This window comes from Argiope bruennichi, chromosome 5 (assembly GCF_947563725.1).
Source record: "Argiope bruennichi chromosome 5, qqArgBrue1.1, whole genome shotgun sequence".
Classification (NCBI taxonomy): Eukaryota; Metazoa; Arthropoda; class Arachnida; order Araneae; family Araneidae; genus Argiope; species Argiope bruennichi.
The window spans coordinates 77,637,635-77,657,341 of record NC_079155.1 but is presented as its reverse complement, the minus strand read 5'-3'; the positions used below and the strand labels follow the sequence as shown (position 1 = coordinate 77,657,341).

Sequence of the window (19,707 nt, the reverse complement as noted above, 5' to 3'; positions counted from 1 at the left end):
ACGATCCAGAATATTTCAGTAGATAAGTGTTTGAATTTCCCTAGTAAATATTCTTTCTAGAAATCAAAAATGCAAACGATAACAAATGTTGACTTTGTCACAAAGCCGATTAAAATGTCATATAAAGAGGAAATTTTCGCAAGACTTTAAATACCATGAGAATGGATCGATGTTTTTCAGAAATTCCGAAAGATAAAATAAATTATTATAAATTTTAATACGTAATATTAAAAGTATAAAACATTACTTATAATAAGATACGTAATTTTAAAAATATTAATTGTCGCTTAAAATTTCCTGCATAATTTTTATTTTCTCTGAAGAGAACTTTTTAATTTAAAAAAATAGCAGAAGATATAGATGATGATGAAGATCTTACATGGGCTAGATATCAATCACACAGCAAAACAAATTGATTTGGTTTTTAACAATGGAAATCAGAACCATTTTAATTCATAGGCTAATTAGATTTGTATCAGAAGCATCCTTGGATTACAAAGTGCTACACCAATCCTAAAAATTTGCTATATTAATCTCATTCCAAATTTTAACCAAAAAATTTATTTAGACACGACTTAGAAAGAAAAAAAAACTGATAATGGCAAAAATTTCGATATTTAAAAAGAAGCAAATTATTTTAGACCTTTATTAGGACAATTCGAGTTAAATTTTTTAAGTAACTAAAAGTAGGTAAATTAAATTATTTAATTACTAAAAAATATTAAAAAATATAGAGATCAATAAAAATTATTGATGACCATTTCATTACTACATACTCTAAAATCTTTAAATATTAAAATAAACATGTATGTCAATTAAATAATGTGTGCCAAAATTATAAATTAAAGTTCAAATTAATTGTTGTTGTTGTATCTTATGGCACTTGCTATGGAAAAGCCAGCTGTTACGAAGGCAGCGATTTTAAGCCGGTGGGGGAGCGTCTCTTGTTTTTTATAGTAGCGCCATCTAGGGCCAAGACAACGACTTAGCTACACACACGTCACAACCCTTTTAACTGGGTGGACTTCATTCACTCATCCACAGATCGTAATTTAGACCTGAATAAGAGAACGATCACCCCTGATACAGTACCCCCAGTGTCTCGACATGGAGGACTTTGTGACCACGACAGATTTATATGCACGTCAGCCACCAAGCACGAGGGGATTCTTCGGCCGGCGGGGTTCGAACTCGCAACCTAAAGGACGCGAATCCAACGCTCTACCAACATGTAACGATACAATTATTAATATAATATATTATCTAAATATAAAAAATTTGTTCAATTGAATAATTTATATTATAAATGAAAATGTATATTTTTGTATCAATTTCAGAAATGTTATAAAAAGACAATTTTTTTTTTTATTTTATTAATTTAAAGATACAATATATTACTGTAAAATATATATGCACAGAAATAACAGAATAGAAGAAAAAAATACTTTCTTCATTATGTAACCGTTGAAATCAATCATCTGTATGTGGAATGGAAACCAGCTTACAAAATTTTGTTATAAAAAAAGTGCCCTATTGGAAAATGAAGTACGGTTAATAAACCCCAATCAACTTTAATATTTTTTTACAGTTCAGTTATATTATTAATTTTTTTTTATGGACCATAGTCAATTAAATATTTACTTACGATTCTTATAGGGTGCTATATTTGTTAGGATGGCCATGATAGAAATCATTCATAAAAGCCACAGCAATTTAAAATATAAGAGCCTATTGTATAAATAATTAAATGTAATTGGCATCATGACGAATAATAATACTATGCAAAGATACTATTACGCATCTAATGCATGACGAAAGATAGAATTTTCATTTGAAATGCCATAGATCTATAGCTCAGATTTAATGATTATTGAAACAAATTTGATTCCTAAATTTTGGTACTAACATTTGATTCATCATGTAAGAGGAATTGCAGGGACGATTAACAGTTAATCAAGACTATTAAATCAAATATATCTAATTACATTTTTGTTTATTGATTCATAGTTTTAGATATTAATGTATTAAAGGTAAAAAAATCTAATAGTGTAAAATCATAATTTAATAACAGTAATCTAACAAAAATTAGATATTTAACTTCATTTAATTGACCCAAGGATTCTTGTCAACTTTAAAACTATTTCAAATTTGCCTGATTTAGAAAAATGAGTAAGAAAAATTCACTTACATCTCCAGATAAACATTTATTAATTAACGAGGACAAAATTTACCAAAATATTCTTTTATTTACTCATAAAAAATTCCCATAACACCAGGGAAGTATTTGTCATTCTATTCCATCGCCGAACAACAAACACAAAAATACACCCGTCGTGACACGTGCTTGGCGTTTGAGGGACACACGTAATTCCACTTCCCAGAATTCCTTTCGCCTTATTCGTTCATGCACCCTCTCGCCCTCCCTCCTCCGTTTCGCCATAATATGTGTTTACCCCCCCTACCCTCCCCGTACGGTATTATTCACTGATAACCCGGAAGCAGGGTAGGAAAGGCCAGGGAATATCGCTTAATTATTCACAAATCTGAGATGGTTATTCATTCCTGTTTCAGCTGCTATTGCATCTGGGTATTATGATACAGACGTCGTCGAGTCAAAACAAGAGGGGAGGGGGGTGATATGAGTGAAGTTATAAGGGGACATGAAGTTCTAGAATCACGTTCCGTTTAAACACAAGGATTAACAGTGTCCAAAAAACAATTCGTGTAAGTCAAACTTCTTTATAATTCACTTTAATATTAACAGAACTATTTTGAACTTAAAGTCAAAAACAACTTCTAAAAATATATTAAAAAATACAATAATTGTTGTCACTCTCTAAAAGAAAAACAAAAGACCAAAGAGTAGTTTCATTCTGATTTAAGATAAATTAGAATAATTCTTCTGCCAGAGGACAGATCCATCTAAAATTGGCATACATATTCACAATTTTTGGTGTAGAGGTAACAACAAATTTCATCCAACAAGCACTTTGCAATTTCGTGTTGTCATGTTCCCATACATTCAGTTACATAAGGAAGATAACTGCATCTTGTCCAAAATTTAACACAGATACGCAATTTTGATGAAAAATGTCCCCAAATTTGATTAATTTAATTCACTGCGTTTTTTAGCTATCAAAATCATACAACCCGTATTGAAAAGGTTCACTATTTATGAATTTGACATAAAACAATAAATTAGTTATAATAAATACTTGGATATTGTTACCAGTCTATCTCTTAAAGTTCTTAAGATATCACGCTCGCATACACACGCACAGACAGATGATTCCAAATGTAATTTGCCTTGCAGATTCAAATCGATCAACAAAACTTTCTCTTAACGCATAAGAAAATTAGAAATTCAACAAAAAAAAATTTAAAAAATATACTTTTATTACTGTGTTAAATAGATATTTATTACTACATAAATTTACAAAATTTTCTAATTTTTAATATCTAATATATTATCTCAAATATTGTAATTAATTTTTCATAAATTCATTGCCAAGTGGCAAACAATATGCAATTAGTTTAATATATTAATTGATAATTCTAAAAATATTAAAGTAATGCACACTCGTCACGAATACATAAGTGCAAAATATTAAAACTCTACGAAAATTCCATTGCAAAATTCAATTTTTATCAACAAACAACTTAAATAAAACCATATAAACGTATGCAAGACACCTGCGTGATAATTGGCGAAAACATCTGCATGTCTCTTTAATATTTATCGCTAATGTATATAGTTAAATCTTTAACGAATGCAATCTAAGAACAGATGTTAAGACACTTTTATAACTTTCCATTTAAACTTATTTTTTTCATTTTAAGCGTTTTGCTTCATTTGACTTTTTCTGAACTAACATAATTAACTTTTCTGCCTCTTTTGATTCTCATCGCCATGTATGAATGCAGTATGTGTATTTTAGAGATATACGTCTGCCATGAGATGTCATTACAACTTCTTTGACATTAAAATCGTTCGCTTACATTTCAATGTAATCAGGCACAGGTTATTTCAATTTTAGTAGAAAGTTCAGGATCGGCCAGATAAATCCAAAAACAAACTAGAAATACACAGAACTTTGATATCCTTTTGATATAAATGCAATATCAGAGTCCAAACAAGAAACTCTTATGCCGTTATTTTCCACGAAAAATCTTTATACTTAGAACATTCTACAATCTCAACAGTTCTGAACATATAGAAACTCGATGCAAAAGATTATCAAGAATTGATAAAGTGTGAAGTAATGCTGACCAGGGGCTGATGTTAGTATATTCTTTTATTTTTTAAAAAAGTTCGAAGTCCGAACCTCACAAAAAAATTTGGTCTTGATTCGTATACCCAGTCTGATCCGATTCCACCATATCTCTGAGCATCGTAACATTGTGTTCTGTGCGCAAAACTTTTATGCCACGCTATTTGCATTAAGAAAGTCTGTATGACAGTTCTTTATAGTGCAAGTTCCTTACTTTTCCTTCTTTTATTATTTCGTAGGTGCCTCAAGCTGTTCAGCGAGTTTGCCAGGGACATTCGCTGTAATAAATCATTTAGATATAACTTCATGATTCTGCCAAGTGGTTTGATATTAAAACTGTGATGTTTTAATTGCCTCACTTACTCTGTGTATTGTGCATATGGCCCTTCCTAATGGAGACGGTCCCATATTATCATATTGTTGTTAAAAATATAAATGTCCGGTTCGTCTATCTTAAATTTTGTGATATTGTATCTTACCTTTTTTTATACGTCTCGAGAACTACACAGATATTAAAATGAATTTTAAGTTTCAACAATGGAAAATAATGAGCAATCAAATATTTGATAAATCTGTGAAAGCGGTTTTAACTTCCAGGCAATATTGTTGAAAATGCAATAAAAATATTTAAAAAAAAAAACATTTTTTTTAATTTGCAAGATTATCAAATTAGTATCAATAAAAATGTTTTTTTTTTAAATTTTGAAACAGCGTAAAATTTATTTTTTAGCAATAAAGTTTTTGGAAGTTATTGCTGGAAAACACTAAAATTCAGTTTAATTTTTCAAACCTTCCCTTTAAGGTATACACATTTCTAGCCTCTAAGGTATATATGAGCCAAATTTGGTAGCTATAGGTCAAACGGTAAGTAGAATGTAAAGACACACACACATCTTTATTGTAAGCACAGATTTATTTATTTTCCCAATGAGCAATTTTCGAACTATACAATATTTAAATAATATACCATCTTAAAAACATTATATTAACAAGAGATATACAGACAATAGTGCTCATATAACAGCGCTTTTTGCTGTGGTGGCTGCTTAAGAGAGATCAGTTTTTCTGTGTTGCTTTTTACTAAATATGCTGTTTTTGTATCTACTTCAATTGTGTTTTGCAACTGTGTATTTACATTTTCGTAGATAAAGTGTCGTCACTCTTTAGTAAGCCTGTTGGACTTGCATCGAACGTATTTTCGATAATTTTATATTATATATATATATATATATATATATATATATATATATATATATATATATATATATATATATAGCATCTTTTCTGATATCCTATCCTCTTATGTTTCTATTGAACACATGAAAGGGTTCGAGGTAGTATACAGGAGAATAAGGCGGTGAATTCGCGAGGTCAGCAGGCATGAATGTCCTCCCCCCTTCTACTTCTCTGATTATTGAATCCTTTATGGTGCATTTTATGCTTCGTAATATAAGGAAAACTGAATTTTAGACATATTTAGTTTGCGCCCTCAAGAATATTTGAAAATTAGAAATTCGTTGCAATCCCAAGGTTCTAGATCATTTAAAATAAGAAAATTGAGAATAAAATCTTCTAGAGTAAAAAAAGTATAAAATTACAGCGAAACAACTTACATTGATAGGTTCAAGCATGATATTTCAATACTGTATGTAAGTTTGGAGAATATTCACGACAATAATATCGTCATTAAATTAACACATTTTTTTAACAAACTTTGGTTTTTTATCTCTTCTAAAAGCAGCCTTGCTTTCATCATTTATGTAATCCCCTAAATATTCGATAATTCGAATTGATACCAATTCCTACTAATCCGGATAATCGGTATATAATCATACATTTTAATGTTACAATATTTCTATACATTTAGACAGGTAGATTTTTTCAAAGAACAAATTATTATTATTTCAATTACAATTATTCACAATTATTTCAATTAAAAAAGGAATGCATTTATTATTCAAATGTAAACTGTGCGGATAATCGATGTTCTTTCGTATAATTATATATGATAAAAAAATTAATTTTTTCGTAAAATCGTACAATTTACACTAATGCTCTTGACAAATGCATAGAATTCTAATAATTCAGTTAAAATTTAATTTGACAAAGTCCCGTTTTAGAGAATCACGTGGAATCTGGAATGAACATCGTATTTATGAACCGTAGTCAGATGATGAGAATGACTTCCGGATACAGATTATTTCCCCCTGCACCCCCCAACCACATCCGTTAAGAATATCCGACACACAGGTACGCTAGTAGCGTTTGCAGTAGTCTTGTAGCACAGGTTTTCTAGTAGCGTTTGCATATGGTTAGTCCTCAGTAAAATAAGGCTTCTAGTCTGCATCCTTTGAATCCCAAAACCGTACTCAGTTACATAACGAATGAATACTAAAATTAATAACCAATAATTTGTTATAAATAACTAAAACTTCAATTACCAACTAGCAATTATAAATTTAAACGCGTCGAATTTAAATCGAAACTTCGTTATTCCAATCTCGAGTTAACGATTAGGCCATTCCGAACATTCAATTAGTGCGAATAAGATAATAAAAATAATTAATTTAGATAAGAAAGCCGAACAAAGTATAAAGATGAGAAGCATTTTTGTTAATATTTTATGCGAATACAGGATTTATTCCTAAATGAATCATTTAATTACATCATTAAATCAATTCGTTTCACTGTTGAAATAAATACAATTATTACTCCCTTGTTTACTATTTATAAGGCTTTAAGAGAAAATAATCAGGAGAAACCACTACATTAGCTATTCAGCCACGACTAATGAAAACAAATTAGATACACTAAAGTTTCTGCTTTTTTCCCCTCTCTGCGGTATATAATTAGACCTATTCATTGTTAAAGAGATAACACTGGGCGTAACGACTTGCTTTAGATCTCTATCATTATTCTTTTATTAGCTTTATTTATAGCCGTCAGACTCTCAACACATCTAGCGAATACAAATTAAAACGGAAAATGTCCAAGTGCTAAATTTGGTAGTTTAACAAAGGCTGCTTATCAACGAAAAATTGTATTATTAGAAGATAGAAGTTTAGGCTAATGTGGGAGATTTATTGGATCCATATTCAATATATTCAAGGCCATGGAGGTAAAACTTATAATTAGAGTCAAGATGATGAAAAATCATTTCACAATTTTCTACCAGAATGCATTTTTTTTTCTGGGAAATATTTTGGTTTAAATTGACTCAAAAATGAAAAGGAGATCACTCATTCTGATTTAATACGACAATTAATGTTATAGGAAATTAAAGTAGCAGTTAATCACTATTAGAAAGTATAAACTAAAATATGCATAACCATTAAGCGCTTTAAAAGATATATTGCATTATATTAGGGTGTCCCATAAGTTTCTTTCCTATTTCTAATATGAAATAAATACACAATATTTATTAAAGGTATTTGTTTTGTTATGTAAGAACCCTTTTGCTCTATTACCTTCTAACATCTCTCAAGAAGCCTTATCATGTCTTCTTTCGGAAATTGTTGTGTTTCGGGCAAGAAATAGTCCTCCAGGTGCGCTTTTATTTCGCTGATGGATTTAAAGCGCTTATCGCGAAGATAATTTATTAAAGGCAGTAGGAAGTAATAATCAGATGGAGCGAGATCTGGAGAGTATGCAGGATGCGGTAAAACATCCCAATCAAACTGTAATAGCTTCTCTTTTACGACAAATGCAATGTGTGGTCTTGCTTTGCCACGACGAAAAACAACTCCTCGTTGGTTCATTAATTCTTGCCGTTTTTTTGCTATGGCAGCTTTCAATTGATGTAGAATTGTATTTCGTAGAATTTATTGTTTCACCTTGAGGAAGGAGCGTGTAGAAAATTGCACCTTTCCAATCCCACCAAATGGACAAATAAACTTTTTTGGGTTGTAGTAGAGCTCTGGTAGGACTGAAACCGTTGACATAGACGGCTAATAGATAAGCCTGCATGTTTGTATAAACAGCCAGATAAGGCCATTCATAGCGCGATGAGAAAGAAACTGTTGGGACACCCTGATACTTTATCTACCTTTCATAAAAGCAGTAAGTAAACATAAGTAAAAATAGAGTGCTATTAAGTTATTTTTTTTAGTTTAGTTACATTAGTGTCCCGTTTTTAAAGCAAAAAGAGGGCTATTTTTGAACGGACCTCATAATTTTGAACCGCGGTCAGATGACACCTGAACTGGCACTCCCCTCTCCAAATTTTCACACCACACCAGCGGGAGAACGTTTGGCATCGACGGATTTAACGTGCACCAGACCCGTTTACATAACCGTTCTTCAGTGGAATCGGGTCTCGAACCTGAAACTCGGCAACTTTATATCAAATATCTGAGAAAAGTAATTGGAAAAAGAAATTAATATTCCCTAATGTTAATAATATGCACTTAAGAGTTTACTTTCTTTTTAATTCCTTGAAAATGAAGTATACTAAAAGAAAGTGTTGTTGAAAACTTTAAGCTCGACATTTTAACGAATTTCCATATTTCAGAACTCCTTGAGTCCGAAAAACACGTTTTTGAGAATTATATCTGTCTGAAAATAACACAAAACCACTTTGAGCTAGATGAGTGAAATTAAGTATATGACTTTTAGACTTTGACTTTTTAAAATTTGAGACTTAGGATATTTAAAGCGAAATCAATTTAGAAAAAGTCTTTATCTCCGACTATCTGAATATAAGTTAACACAATATTTGCAAAAAGAAAAGAGGTTGGGGGTACACAGATTTAATGTCTAAAATGCAGATATATACAGATTCGTCAAAAGGTTCACGCCTATCAGTCTATATTTTCACAAACGTATAAATGTTGTAATTCAAGAAAAAATGAAATTTGTATGCGAGTTTGCGATTACAATGTTAATTCTTTGTGGAATTTTGATTTCAACATGTTGAGAATAAAGGCGTCCGCTTCAAACATTCGGTTTCCTGGTATTTGTATATTTACCATACCTCAATGATTAATCGCCAAAGATTACATTCTAATAAGTTTTTTTTTTATCAGATTCTGTTTGTCAAACTTGCGATCAATAATATACAAATATATTAGAGAATATGCGAGAAAATTTAGAAGACGGGCTATATTGACTTATGTATTAAATTATTTACATGTAGAAATTACTTAAAGTTTCTACATTTAGAGAAAAGGAATGAATTTACACGGATTTTCAGGCACTGAAATTTATTAAAACCCGAAACATGCAGGAACCCAATGTCCATGAAATTAATTTTATCACTGGAGAAAATCAAAGAAATTCCGTTTTTCAAGTCTACAAAATAATATTTCATCGCTAAAATGTCTCGGCTAAATGGCTCTTAGGAAAAATACAAAGTATCATTTTAAGATTAAAAAGTAATATTGTTCCTATCGAGGCATAAATCAAATTCGTTTTATACATAATACATCAATTATTCAGACACTCATAGATCAATGTCAAATACAGAGAGCAAAAGAGTTCCAATTGAATGCTTGATTAGGTCCCTTCAGGCAGAATCGCATAACCCCGGCAAATTATCTCTAATTTCCAGCTTTCAAGGATAGTGAAAGTCTCGGAGCAGATCATATAAGGAAAGGAATGTTAGCGTGGTGGTCATGGGGGGGGGAGAGGCAGAAAGCGCAATGTTTGAAGTTATTGCTAGTAACGCAAAATCATTTCGGTGCGATAGCTATACAATTTAAGAACTTACTAAACGCATAAAACTTTTATTTAACACCAAAAAAATTGTATATGCAATATTTAATCACATGCTATAATTTTGAATATAGTATTTGGCATCACTAGCAAGATTAACTTTAACTAACTCTGCACCATATAAATATATTAAAAGTTATTTTAATATAGTTATATGGTGCTTCAATTTAAGTTACCTTCAAATTTAATGCCACCGCCACCCCTTTCATTTCAAATCCTCCTAAACCTTAAACTCCGTTTGGAATTTTGCCTTTGTATGTCTGAAAGAGCGAGTATACAAAACGAGAGAGATGAAATTTGTCATGTGGTCTTTTCTCTCGAATTGTTGAATTTATCAAACTTCACCGTTCAAAAGGGTCAGTTTTACCATCCATGAAAATCTGAATAAGATAACTAACGACATTAGATGAGAAAAATTTGGCACCTAATTTAATTTCAGATATGTATCCATTTTTTGATGACATCCATTAAAGGGCTATTCGTGGTATTTTGAATTCAAAACCACAACTAGATAATTAAAAGTCAGCATTTGGATCTTGATTCAACAATAATAAACCTGAATCAAATTTTGAACCAAACTGGTCAAGATGCTCAAGTTCAGTTATATTAAAATCCTATTTTGCAGCAACACTAGGGCTATTTCGGGACGGATCTCATAATTTTGAAGAGTGGTCAGATGACGAGGACAACACTTGAACTTGCACTCTAAGTTCCGCACCACACCAGCGGGAGGACGTTTGGCCGCGAAGGATTTAACGTGCGCCAGTCCCGTTTACTTGACGATTCTTCGGTGAATCCGATCTCGAACCCGAAATCTTACCACCAAGCAACTGCGGTCAAGAGGAAAAGGTTCATATGTCATGCTCGTTTCTACACACCTTTACACAATCCCCATCGACTGAGTATGAAAATTTCTATCGATCTTAATCCCTTAACTTCATGCCCGTGCGTCCTATAGGCAACACATTATCAGGTTTCAAACTCAGCTGAAGTTAAATTATTCAAGAATACTTTAATTCAATACATAGTTGCATATTATTAACAAGCGCCTCTGGTATTCATTATTTCTTAATCGAATCATCAGGACTGCATATTTCCCAAAATGGAAAGTGTCATCTAATTAAATATTAAAAACCAAAACCGTTAAAAGTTTGAAAATTCGAATCCAAAAGACAAACACGAAAAATAATTCGGAAAATTGATGGAGTCAAAAACTAAAGACGGAAGTAAGCAGCATCTAACGAGATGTTTATTTAGAAGCAATTATTCTAATTTCTGAGATGAGGAAAGATTAGTAATTGTTTCATTCAAAGAAAGAGATGAGTCACTTTTGACAGAAAGGTTATGAAACACAAGATATAAATTTAACAAACATAAGCATGTCACTGTTTTCAGCTCAAAACTAGTTTTTACCTTCTTAAATTTATTCATTATAGAAACCCTATTTAATTCATGAATGCGTACAAAAATATAAACTCAATTAGTAATTTTAAAAATCTGTATTCCGAACATTTTAAATATTTTTTCGATATCTAATTCTCTCAAAATGGAAGGTGACTGATAATTTACCGTCCACTAATATATTTCTTTCAAGTGAAGCAAAATATTCTGAATAAACTCAGCCACCATAAACTTGCCATTAAACTGAGAGTTTAGATATTTTTTAGTGTTGTTTAGCTTCAAACATTAGCATGCAATGTTTGATTCAAAAAGCAAATAAAAGAATCATGTTTACAGATTATAGGATTCGGAGCAAAAAACATGAATATTCTGATTGTATAATGATACAAATTATTATGTTAAAAAGGAATTATATCCTAAACACGTGACCAGTCCGCTCAGTTTTTGTATATTTATACAAGAGAAGGAAAAAAAATGTACTTTTGTATTTCAATAGAATAAAAATCCAGCTGAACTTATAGAACATTCAAACTTTTTGATGTAAAAAATTTTTTTCTATAGCGTATTATTTACTTTATCGACTAATATTTGCTTATGAAATAAAACCCAAGAAAATGGCGTTCCCAAAACTTTCTCGAATACTCTAATTCTTTTATTCCCTTTCCTACACATAAAAATTGGTTCTATGGATAAGACCGGGACAGCATGAGTAGCCATTTGTTTTTTCTGAATTTCGTACAAGAACGTTTTATACTTTGTAATAATGTAAAGAAATTTAAATACGCATTTTGAATGCCTATTTTTTTTTCGAATGAAACCAGAATACGGCACAGAACTGTAATTGTAGTCGCATCATATATAAAAAAATGAATTATTTAACTCGCTGTGTTAGAGTTGTCGCACAAGCTAAATGTACAGACTAATAGACAGCCAATCTTGTATCCATGTCAAATTTTAAATCAAATCCTTGATTTGATTCAAAATTTTACACGAACCTACAGTTTAAATACTGATTTCATTCCGAATTTGACACAAATTTACAGTTTAAATATTAAAATAGTGAAACAAATTTATTTCATCTAACATTTTGCGTTTTGGGATTATCGTCTTTGCTTACCCTCAAACAAATGTACAACTTCCTACCAGTGGGTTTTGTTGAAAGTCTGAATGAAACCTACAAATAGGATGCAAAGGCAACATATTGAATTTCATCCGACAAGCTTAACACTAGAACTACCACTGTTCAATATATACCTAGTTTTACTACTTCCGTCAAATTGACGGGTTTTTTTTATAATCATGGCTTTTATTGTAACTTTTGACTTAGTCTATGTAAATAAGATTATAATTTAACAAGAACAGCATTAATATAATTCATTAAGGATTAATAAAACACCCAGGAAAAGCAGTTTGTATTTACATTAATAGGATATCCAGTCAGGGCTTTTAGTTCTAAACTGAATCATAATCGGAATAAAATAGAACCTATTATATCGGCTACCGAACCTTTGGATCAATCAACATAATTTCACATGAAAAATATAATTCAAATATTTCCAGGAACTGTCCGAAAGCGATGTATAAATGAATGTAAATACGCACTGATGTCCATTATTGCATAGATGATAGATAAATCAATTATTATAAACTTTGAAATTGCTAAATCTGTCATTTTAATGGGTCTTGGTATTAATAGGTATAGATAATACTAATTATGAAAGTTGAAATGGCTGTGTGAAATTGAATAAGAATGTGCAATTGTTCTTATATTTCCTTATTGAAATATAAGTCATCATAAAATTCTATGTCGACTTACAATACATTAATTATTCTTAAGCATGAAATTTGAAAACCGTCAAAATGACAGTCTTAGTAGTTCCTGTAGTAATCAGTGTCAAATAATTCCAAAAATATGTTTTTCGAATTCTGTGAGGTCTAAAACTTGAGATTTTTAAAAATTTTGAGTTCGAATATTTTGGAGATTAAAATGTTTTATGTGTATTTCTGTACAAAGAAGTAAAAATTGCAAAGCTTAAGAATAATATATAGCAAGATACTGGTCGTTCACCGTTCAATAGGCTGTCTCGTGATACTCATATTTTCAAGTCAAAATACAGCAAAAACTGAGAAATGTAGACAAATAAACTGTAGTTCACAACTCATATTGTTAATGTAGCACTAAATTTTTTAAAAAATTTACCGTTTGTGCATGTGCGTAAATGTGCGCGTTCGCGCGCTTGATACATTTTTTCTAAGAAATTCTAATGTTTCTTCGCTTTTTCGCTGTAATCTCGACTGTCCAACAATAAGTTGCAAAATAACATGAAAATCACCTGGCTAAAATAAAGGCTTGCTTAGCTAAATTTTGGAAATTCCTTTTTGAAGGTATAAAAAAAAACCGAACTCTTTCAAGCGGCATCTTTTCGCTGTTTTTACATAGATGTATAGTTAATGTCCAGGATCTAGATCGACATTCTTAAAAGATTTATAAAACTCCTAAAAAATGGGCATTTTGTTTGATCAGGATATTCCGAAAGCTGTGAAAAATAGCATCTTATCTGCTTATTTTCCGAAGTTTCATCACATAATTCCATTTTAATTCAAGTGTAAATGTGTTGCAAAATAGCAATTGCTATCTTGTGTAAATAACAACAGTTTATAACATTTTTTTTCTGGGGAGGGGGGGGGGATATTTCGAACATTGGATAATAGCATTAATCCCTTGGTTTACAAATTTACTTCACTTCCTAATTAGTTGAACATCTTAGACAAGACATTTATTTTAATTCCTATAATTTATATTCTTATAAGAATTAAAATAATTTTTGATATTTAAATTTCTTAATACTTTCATTTAATTGCAGATTTAAAACTAAGAATTCAGTAATTCGATACATATGTCAGACACTGAACTATATGCGAAAGGGTCCAATTAAGACTGATATGATTTAATAATAATATAATGTACTCTTAATGTTTTGTAATAATAAAAAGCTCTTAATACTACATTTATTTTAAAGCCCAATTAGACGCACATTTGTAAACAAAAACATACAACAATCAAAATATTAAGAATACCAGAGCCAACCTCATCGTACCATTATTTCAGCTTATATTCTACGATAAAGCATTAAAAATGAATCTGTCTCTCACAAGAAATTAAAGCAAAGTTTCAAACCTCAAAAGCATTAAAAAAGATATATAAATAAAGCATGTTAAATTCTTTTTAAAAAATCATATCTTAGTTTTTTTTCAGCGACAAAACAGCATTCTTTGCCATTACACAACAAGCACCATAAGGCCTGAAAAGTCATCATAGAACTGACTGTAAAATAACATCGAAAATCTTTTAGCAAACTAAAACGAAATTCAATAAAACAAGAACATTAAAGAACTAGAAATATTATATATATAGCAAAGTCTTGAAATAATTTTGTAATGAAAAGCTTAAGAAAATTAAATAGAATGATTGAAAAATACTTTTAATTCATCGGAGATTAGATAGTCAAGTTAACTGATAAATATTTACTTGCAGAGATAGTCCTCCCTAGAATATCGCCATCCATATTTCTCGACGTGTGGGTAATCTCCACAGCTACATAACAGTTTATAATGACGATAACGCAAGTAATTCCATCTATTCTTCTATATGCATCAATATTTTTACTGTTGGAATTTGTACATATTCTAACTTTGTGTCACATCAGTTCGTTCACCGTAGATGAAGATTTGATTTGCAAGATTAATGTCTTGTTTAGCTTGGTTACAGTTAAATCTCTTTCGAAGCAGTACCAATTCTATATCTGGATGGGCTTCATAATTTTTTTTACTGCAATCAGATGACGAAGGCGGTACAAATCCCGGCACCTCCTTTCCAAACTTCCGTTTTACACCACCGGATTTAATGTGCAATAACCTCGATTATAAGACTTTTCGAGGGAATCGGGTTTCATATTTGAACCCTCCGAAACCGGGATCTAACCACCGTGCCACAGCGGCATTTTAAATAACCAATACAGAATACAGATGCAATTAAAATTGAGTCATATATTTGAGTTGAATTTAACTTTAAACTGTGAAATAAAATTTAAATGCAACCAAACTCCCAAACGATTATCGAAACCATGCATTGTAAAATCTTTATGATCAAAACATTAACCGTTCTTCGATTTTCAACCGTAAGGACAAATGAAATTTCTATATATGTACGTATATCAAATGATGCATATCAAATGCAATTTCTATATATAGTTTAAAAAAATATTTCATGAAAAGTGAGGAATACATATTGAAACTGAAAGAATACATATACATTTCGTTAAAACGAGAGCTTATAAGAGGGGAAAAAACGTTCGCCGATTTCGCTGCAATAGAAGCTTACGAAAGACGAATTGGTTTAAGAAAAATGATTATACATATAGCAATGAGTCCTTTGTAATTCTAGTTTCTGCTCTATGAAATCTTATACTAACCTTAAAAGAGAATTTATTCATGATTCATTAAAAAAAATCTTAAGTATATGATTCCTTAACATAATTCTTGACAAGTGAAAAAGAAGTTCGTTTACAAAAAGAAGTAGGGCGGGAGATAAAAAGTAAGAAGTGATAAAAATATATATAAAAAAATATTGAAAAGGAAAGCATCAATTTTTAAAAATCGTGATTGAGTTCTTAAAATCTTTGAAACTGTAATAAAAATTCGGAACAATATAAATCCTTAATATTTGACAGATCGAAGAAGTACTGCATAAATGAGTAAGAACAGTGAAAGAGAAAAAAATACCTGCAACTCGAGTTTCCATAAAGGATACAACAATTGAATATTCTTTAATTTGGGATTTTCCAGTTTCCATATCAGCTTTAGATGGATTTCGATAAATTCAAAAAGAGATTTGGCATTCAAGACAAGGCAATATACGATGAAAAATTTGCAATTTGTAATTCTATTTATTAGAATTTCTGCAAATTGTATTTTTCCCAGGATTTATCAAGTTCAATATATAGATGTTTGATATATTTAATAGAATTCCCATAGGCTAAAAACAAATAAAAATTCACATGACATTATATATGGATAATGTCGTGAATTGTTAATGGTTATAGAGTCATTCATTCGAACACGAATAGTCTACGTGCATATCATACGCATCTTCACAATTCTACTCATGTACCAAGTTCATTTTCTCAACAGGCTGAAAGAATTGAATTGTTTTCATTAAAGGAAAGACTTTATTCTTTTATCAGAATTAACTGCGAATTCTCATTTTTCGCGTGATTGCTAAGCGATATTTTCAGATATTCGTAAAATTACAAGTCCAAAACTGAATTCAATAGAACAATTATTTTTTTCTTTAAGCAGCTTTACAAAATGCTTTTACTCGAAAGACGCTGGCATTTTTAATATAAATTATATTTATAACAACTAAAAAATAAAAACATGAATCCGGCTATGCTGTTAAAAAACATTTAACTTTTCTGTCCCATTTAGAAGATAGTTGTTAGTATCAATATATAAATATATCGATATTTTGGATTATTTTGTTTCAGTTCGTGTTGCGGACATATTTATATTTACAGATTTCAGTCAAAAATTTAAATCTGTAGTATAATTACTGAATTGTAAATAGTCGATTGTTGTTATATTCTTAGAAACAAGTGTATAATGCAATAAATATAAATGTATGTCCTGAAGACGATTTCAGTTATATCCTTTCTCAAAGAGTTCATTGAAATTCGTGAAACAAATATAATTTCATTGAACTCACTAATGCAGCAGAATGGTTCATTCGTAAATACAAGAATACTAAGCACTTAGTAAAATTAAGAAACTTTACTAAAGAACCTAAGCATTTAGTAAAATTCACAGTCATTAACAAAAGGCTTTAAATTCAATGGTATGTAAAATAGAGCAGCTTTACTCAAAAATATATATTTCAGTTTTCACTTTTAAAATCTCAGACTTCTACAACTGTTTTCTATGAAACATTGGATGTAAATGGGCTATTACTGGGAATTGTTTTCTGGATTTCATGTTCACCTTTTCAAACTAAGAAAAACTGCAGAAAGAGTTCAAGATTCATCATGTAAACTGTAGTAATTTCAAAAATTTCTCAATTAACTAATAATACACCAGTAGAATAATAATACATAAATTTTTTTGTTCAATAATACTTTTGTTAAGAAAGCTTTATTTGAAAATGTTTAATTTGGAATCGGTCATCAATCACTTCATTGTATCTTATTATATTTTTAAATGGTCTGTATTATTCGCTAGAAAGATGAAAAAATTAAACGACAGCACTAACGTTTCATGTTATGGGTCAATGACGTTTACGTACATTGACGCTCAATTCAAGTTAATATGGGGTATTTTACTTAGAAGAAATATAAACAGAAAATGATAGCCAAATAAACTCTTTATGCCTATTATCATCAACACAATGCAATTGAGAATAAAGTCATATGCATCAATAATGAACAAGTAAGCTTTCCCCTTACCTGAGCACCAGACGACGAGTGAGTCACCCCATCTCCCTTGGGGCCATCCCTCCCCAGGCGGCCACACTCCTCCAAGCTGATGTACACCGATGTGCCCCCTTTCTCCAGCAGGGTCCGGACCGCCTGCCGGATCAGCTGCCGGTGTTTGGGGGTCCGGACACCGATGGCGTCCAGGTCCGGCTCGCCGATCTGCTTGCACATCTCCAGATCGTCGTAGCCGTTGTCCACGAAGCTCTCATAGTACTGCTCGAGATCCAGATACTTGAGCCACTCCCTGACAATGTTGTTCTCACTCATGGGGTGCTCATTGCCCACGAACACAACGCACTCAGCCAGCCCGATGGAATGGGTCGAATCAGCAGGACATCGGATATCGAGTGGAGTTGCTCATTGACTACTTCAAACAATAAATATTGGCATTACTTCAGGAAAGCCATCGTTGGCAATAGTTAATCCACTTAACAGTAAAAATATATTGAGGTCAGAATATTTTTGACAGAAATTGATTTTTAGAGCGATTTATTCCAGTGGGTATGAGATTATAATTTGGCGAATATCTTAGTTACAATAGAAAAGTTTCAGTAATTCAAATACGTGCAAAATTTGACACTCAAATTGAATCGAAATCTTTTTAATATGAAATGCTCGAAAATTTAGAATATCAAATAGATGCAGAAACTGTCGCTGGAATTTATCCAAGAAAATTTCAAAATTGTTTTATAGATCAAATTTTGTAATATTTGATATTCATGTACAGAATTATTTAATTAGAAAAAAACATTTGAGAGGGAAAAAAATCAATAAGTTCCAAAATATTTTTATGCCGCACTAATATGTAAGAGAAGTAATTTTTATATTAGAATGAATAATAATGTTTAGAATTTTTTAATTCTTTTCACAAGAACATAAATATTAAATGTATCCAAAAAATTGTAATCCCTGGATATTGTTGATAAAGTTATTGTTTCATTATCAAAACTCCAATATTAATCATGCAGTTATAACACTGACTGTTGCATATTAAGAATCGACATAAGCAGATGCAAAAATTAAATTGTGCACAAAATAAATCCAAACTTTCCCCCCGACAACAAAAATTAAGAAATATATATTCCGCAACCAAACTTTCTTGACTGTAACTAAATCAAAATATCCAATAAACAGATTCAAAACATTGAATTTTATCCACAAAAATTTCTCCAAAACACTACTCGATTAGGATTAATAGATTAAATTGAATAAGGTTCGGGTCTATCCAGAAGTTTATCTGACGAACGCACGCACTTTTAACGTGAGAAAAGCACGGTAACTGGGTTGATCGTAGTACACAACGCTGAAGAGAGACCGCCCGTCCGTGCGACCGCTGCCATCGCAGGCAAACTTCCGTTTGACACTCGAGGGTTTGTTGTTTCGTTTGCCAGGGCAATTGTGCGCCTGCGCGAATTTTTGGTTTTGCTCTTGAATTGTTTTCGACTTTTTGGCGGCGGATCTAGAAGCAGGCGATTGGATTTTTTTTTTTTTTTTCATCCCGCAATTGATGTTTCTTTTTATTTATTTTTTTGGTTAAGTGGCTTTTGATCCAGTGAAAATGTTCTGAACATTGTTTTTCCTAATGGAATATAGAAATTTTCGGTTATGAATATTGTTTATCACGAAAAAAATTTTGGCGAAGGGGAGAATGGGTTCTTATATATATTTCCACTCTGTTTAAAGTCAATTTGTTTTTGTGTAAAAGTTTGAAAAATAGTTTGCATGTTATATCTGCAAATAAAAAAAAGAAATTATTTTTTATTACGTATAACATAATGGACCCTCAATAGCAATTA

General features: G+C 31.0%; 1 protein-coding gene across 1 annotated transcript in view; it reads right to left on the bottom strand.

Moving 5' to 3' along the window:
* The window catches only part of LOC129969127 (uncharacterized), a 619,939-nt gene extending 600,689 nt beyond the window's left edge, over positions 1-19,250 (bottom strand). Inside the window, exon 1 of the mRNA XM_056083546.1 lies at positions 17,882-19,250. Within this exon, the coding sequence (XP_055939521.1) occupies positions 17,882-18,178 (297 nt within the window). The 5' untranslated portion in view covers positions 18,179-19,250. The remainder of the gene's footprint in view (positions 1-17,881) is intronic.
* Between the last annotated feature and the right edge of the window lie 457 nt (positions 19,251-19,707).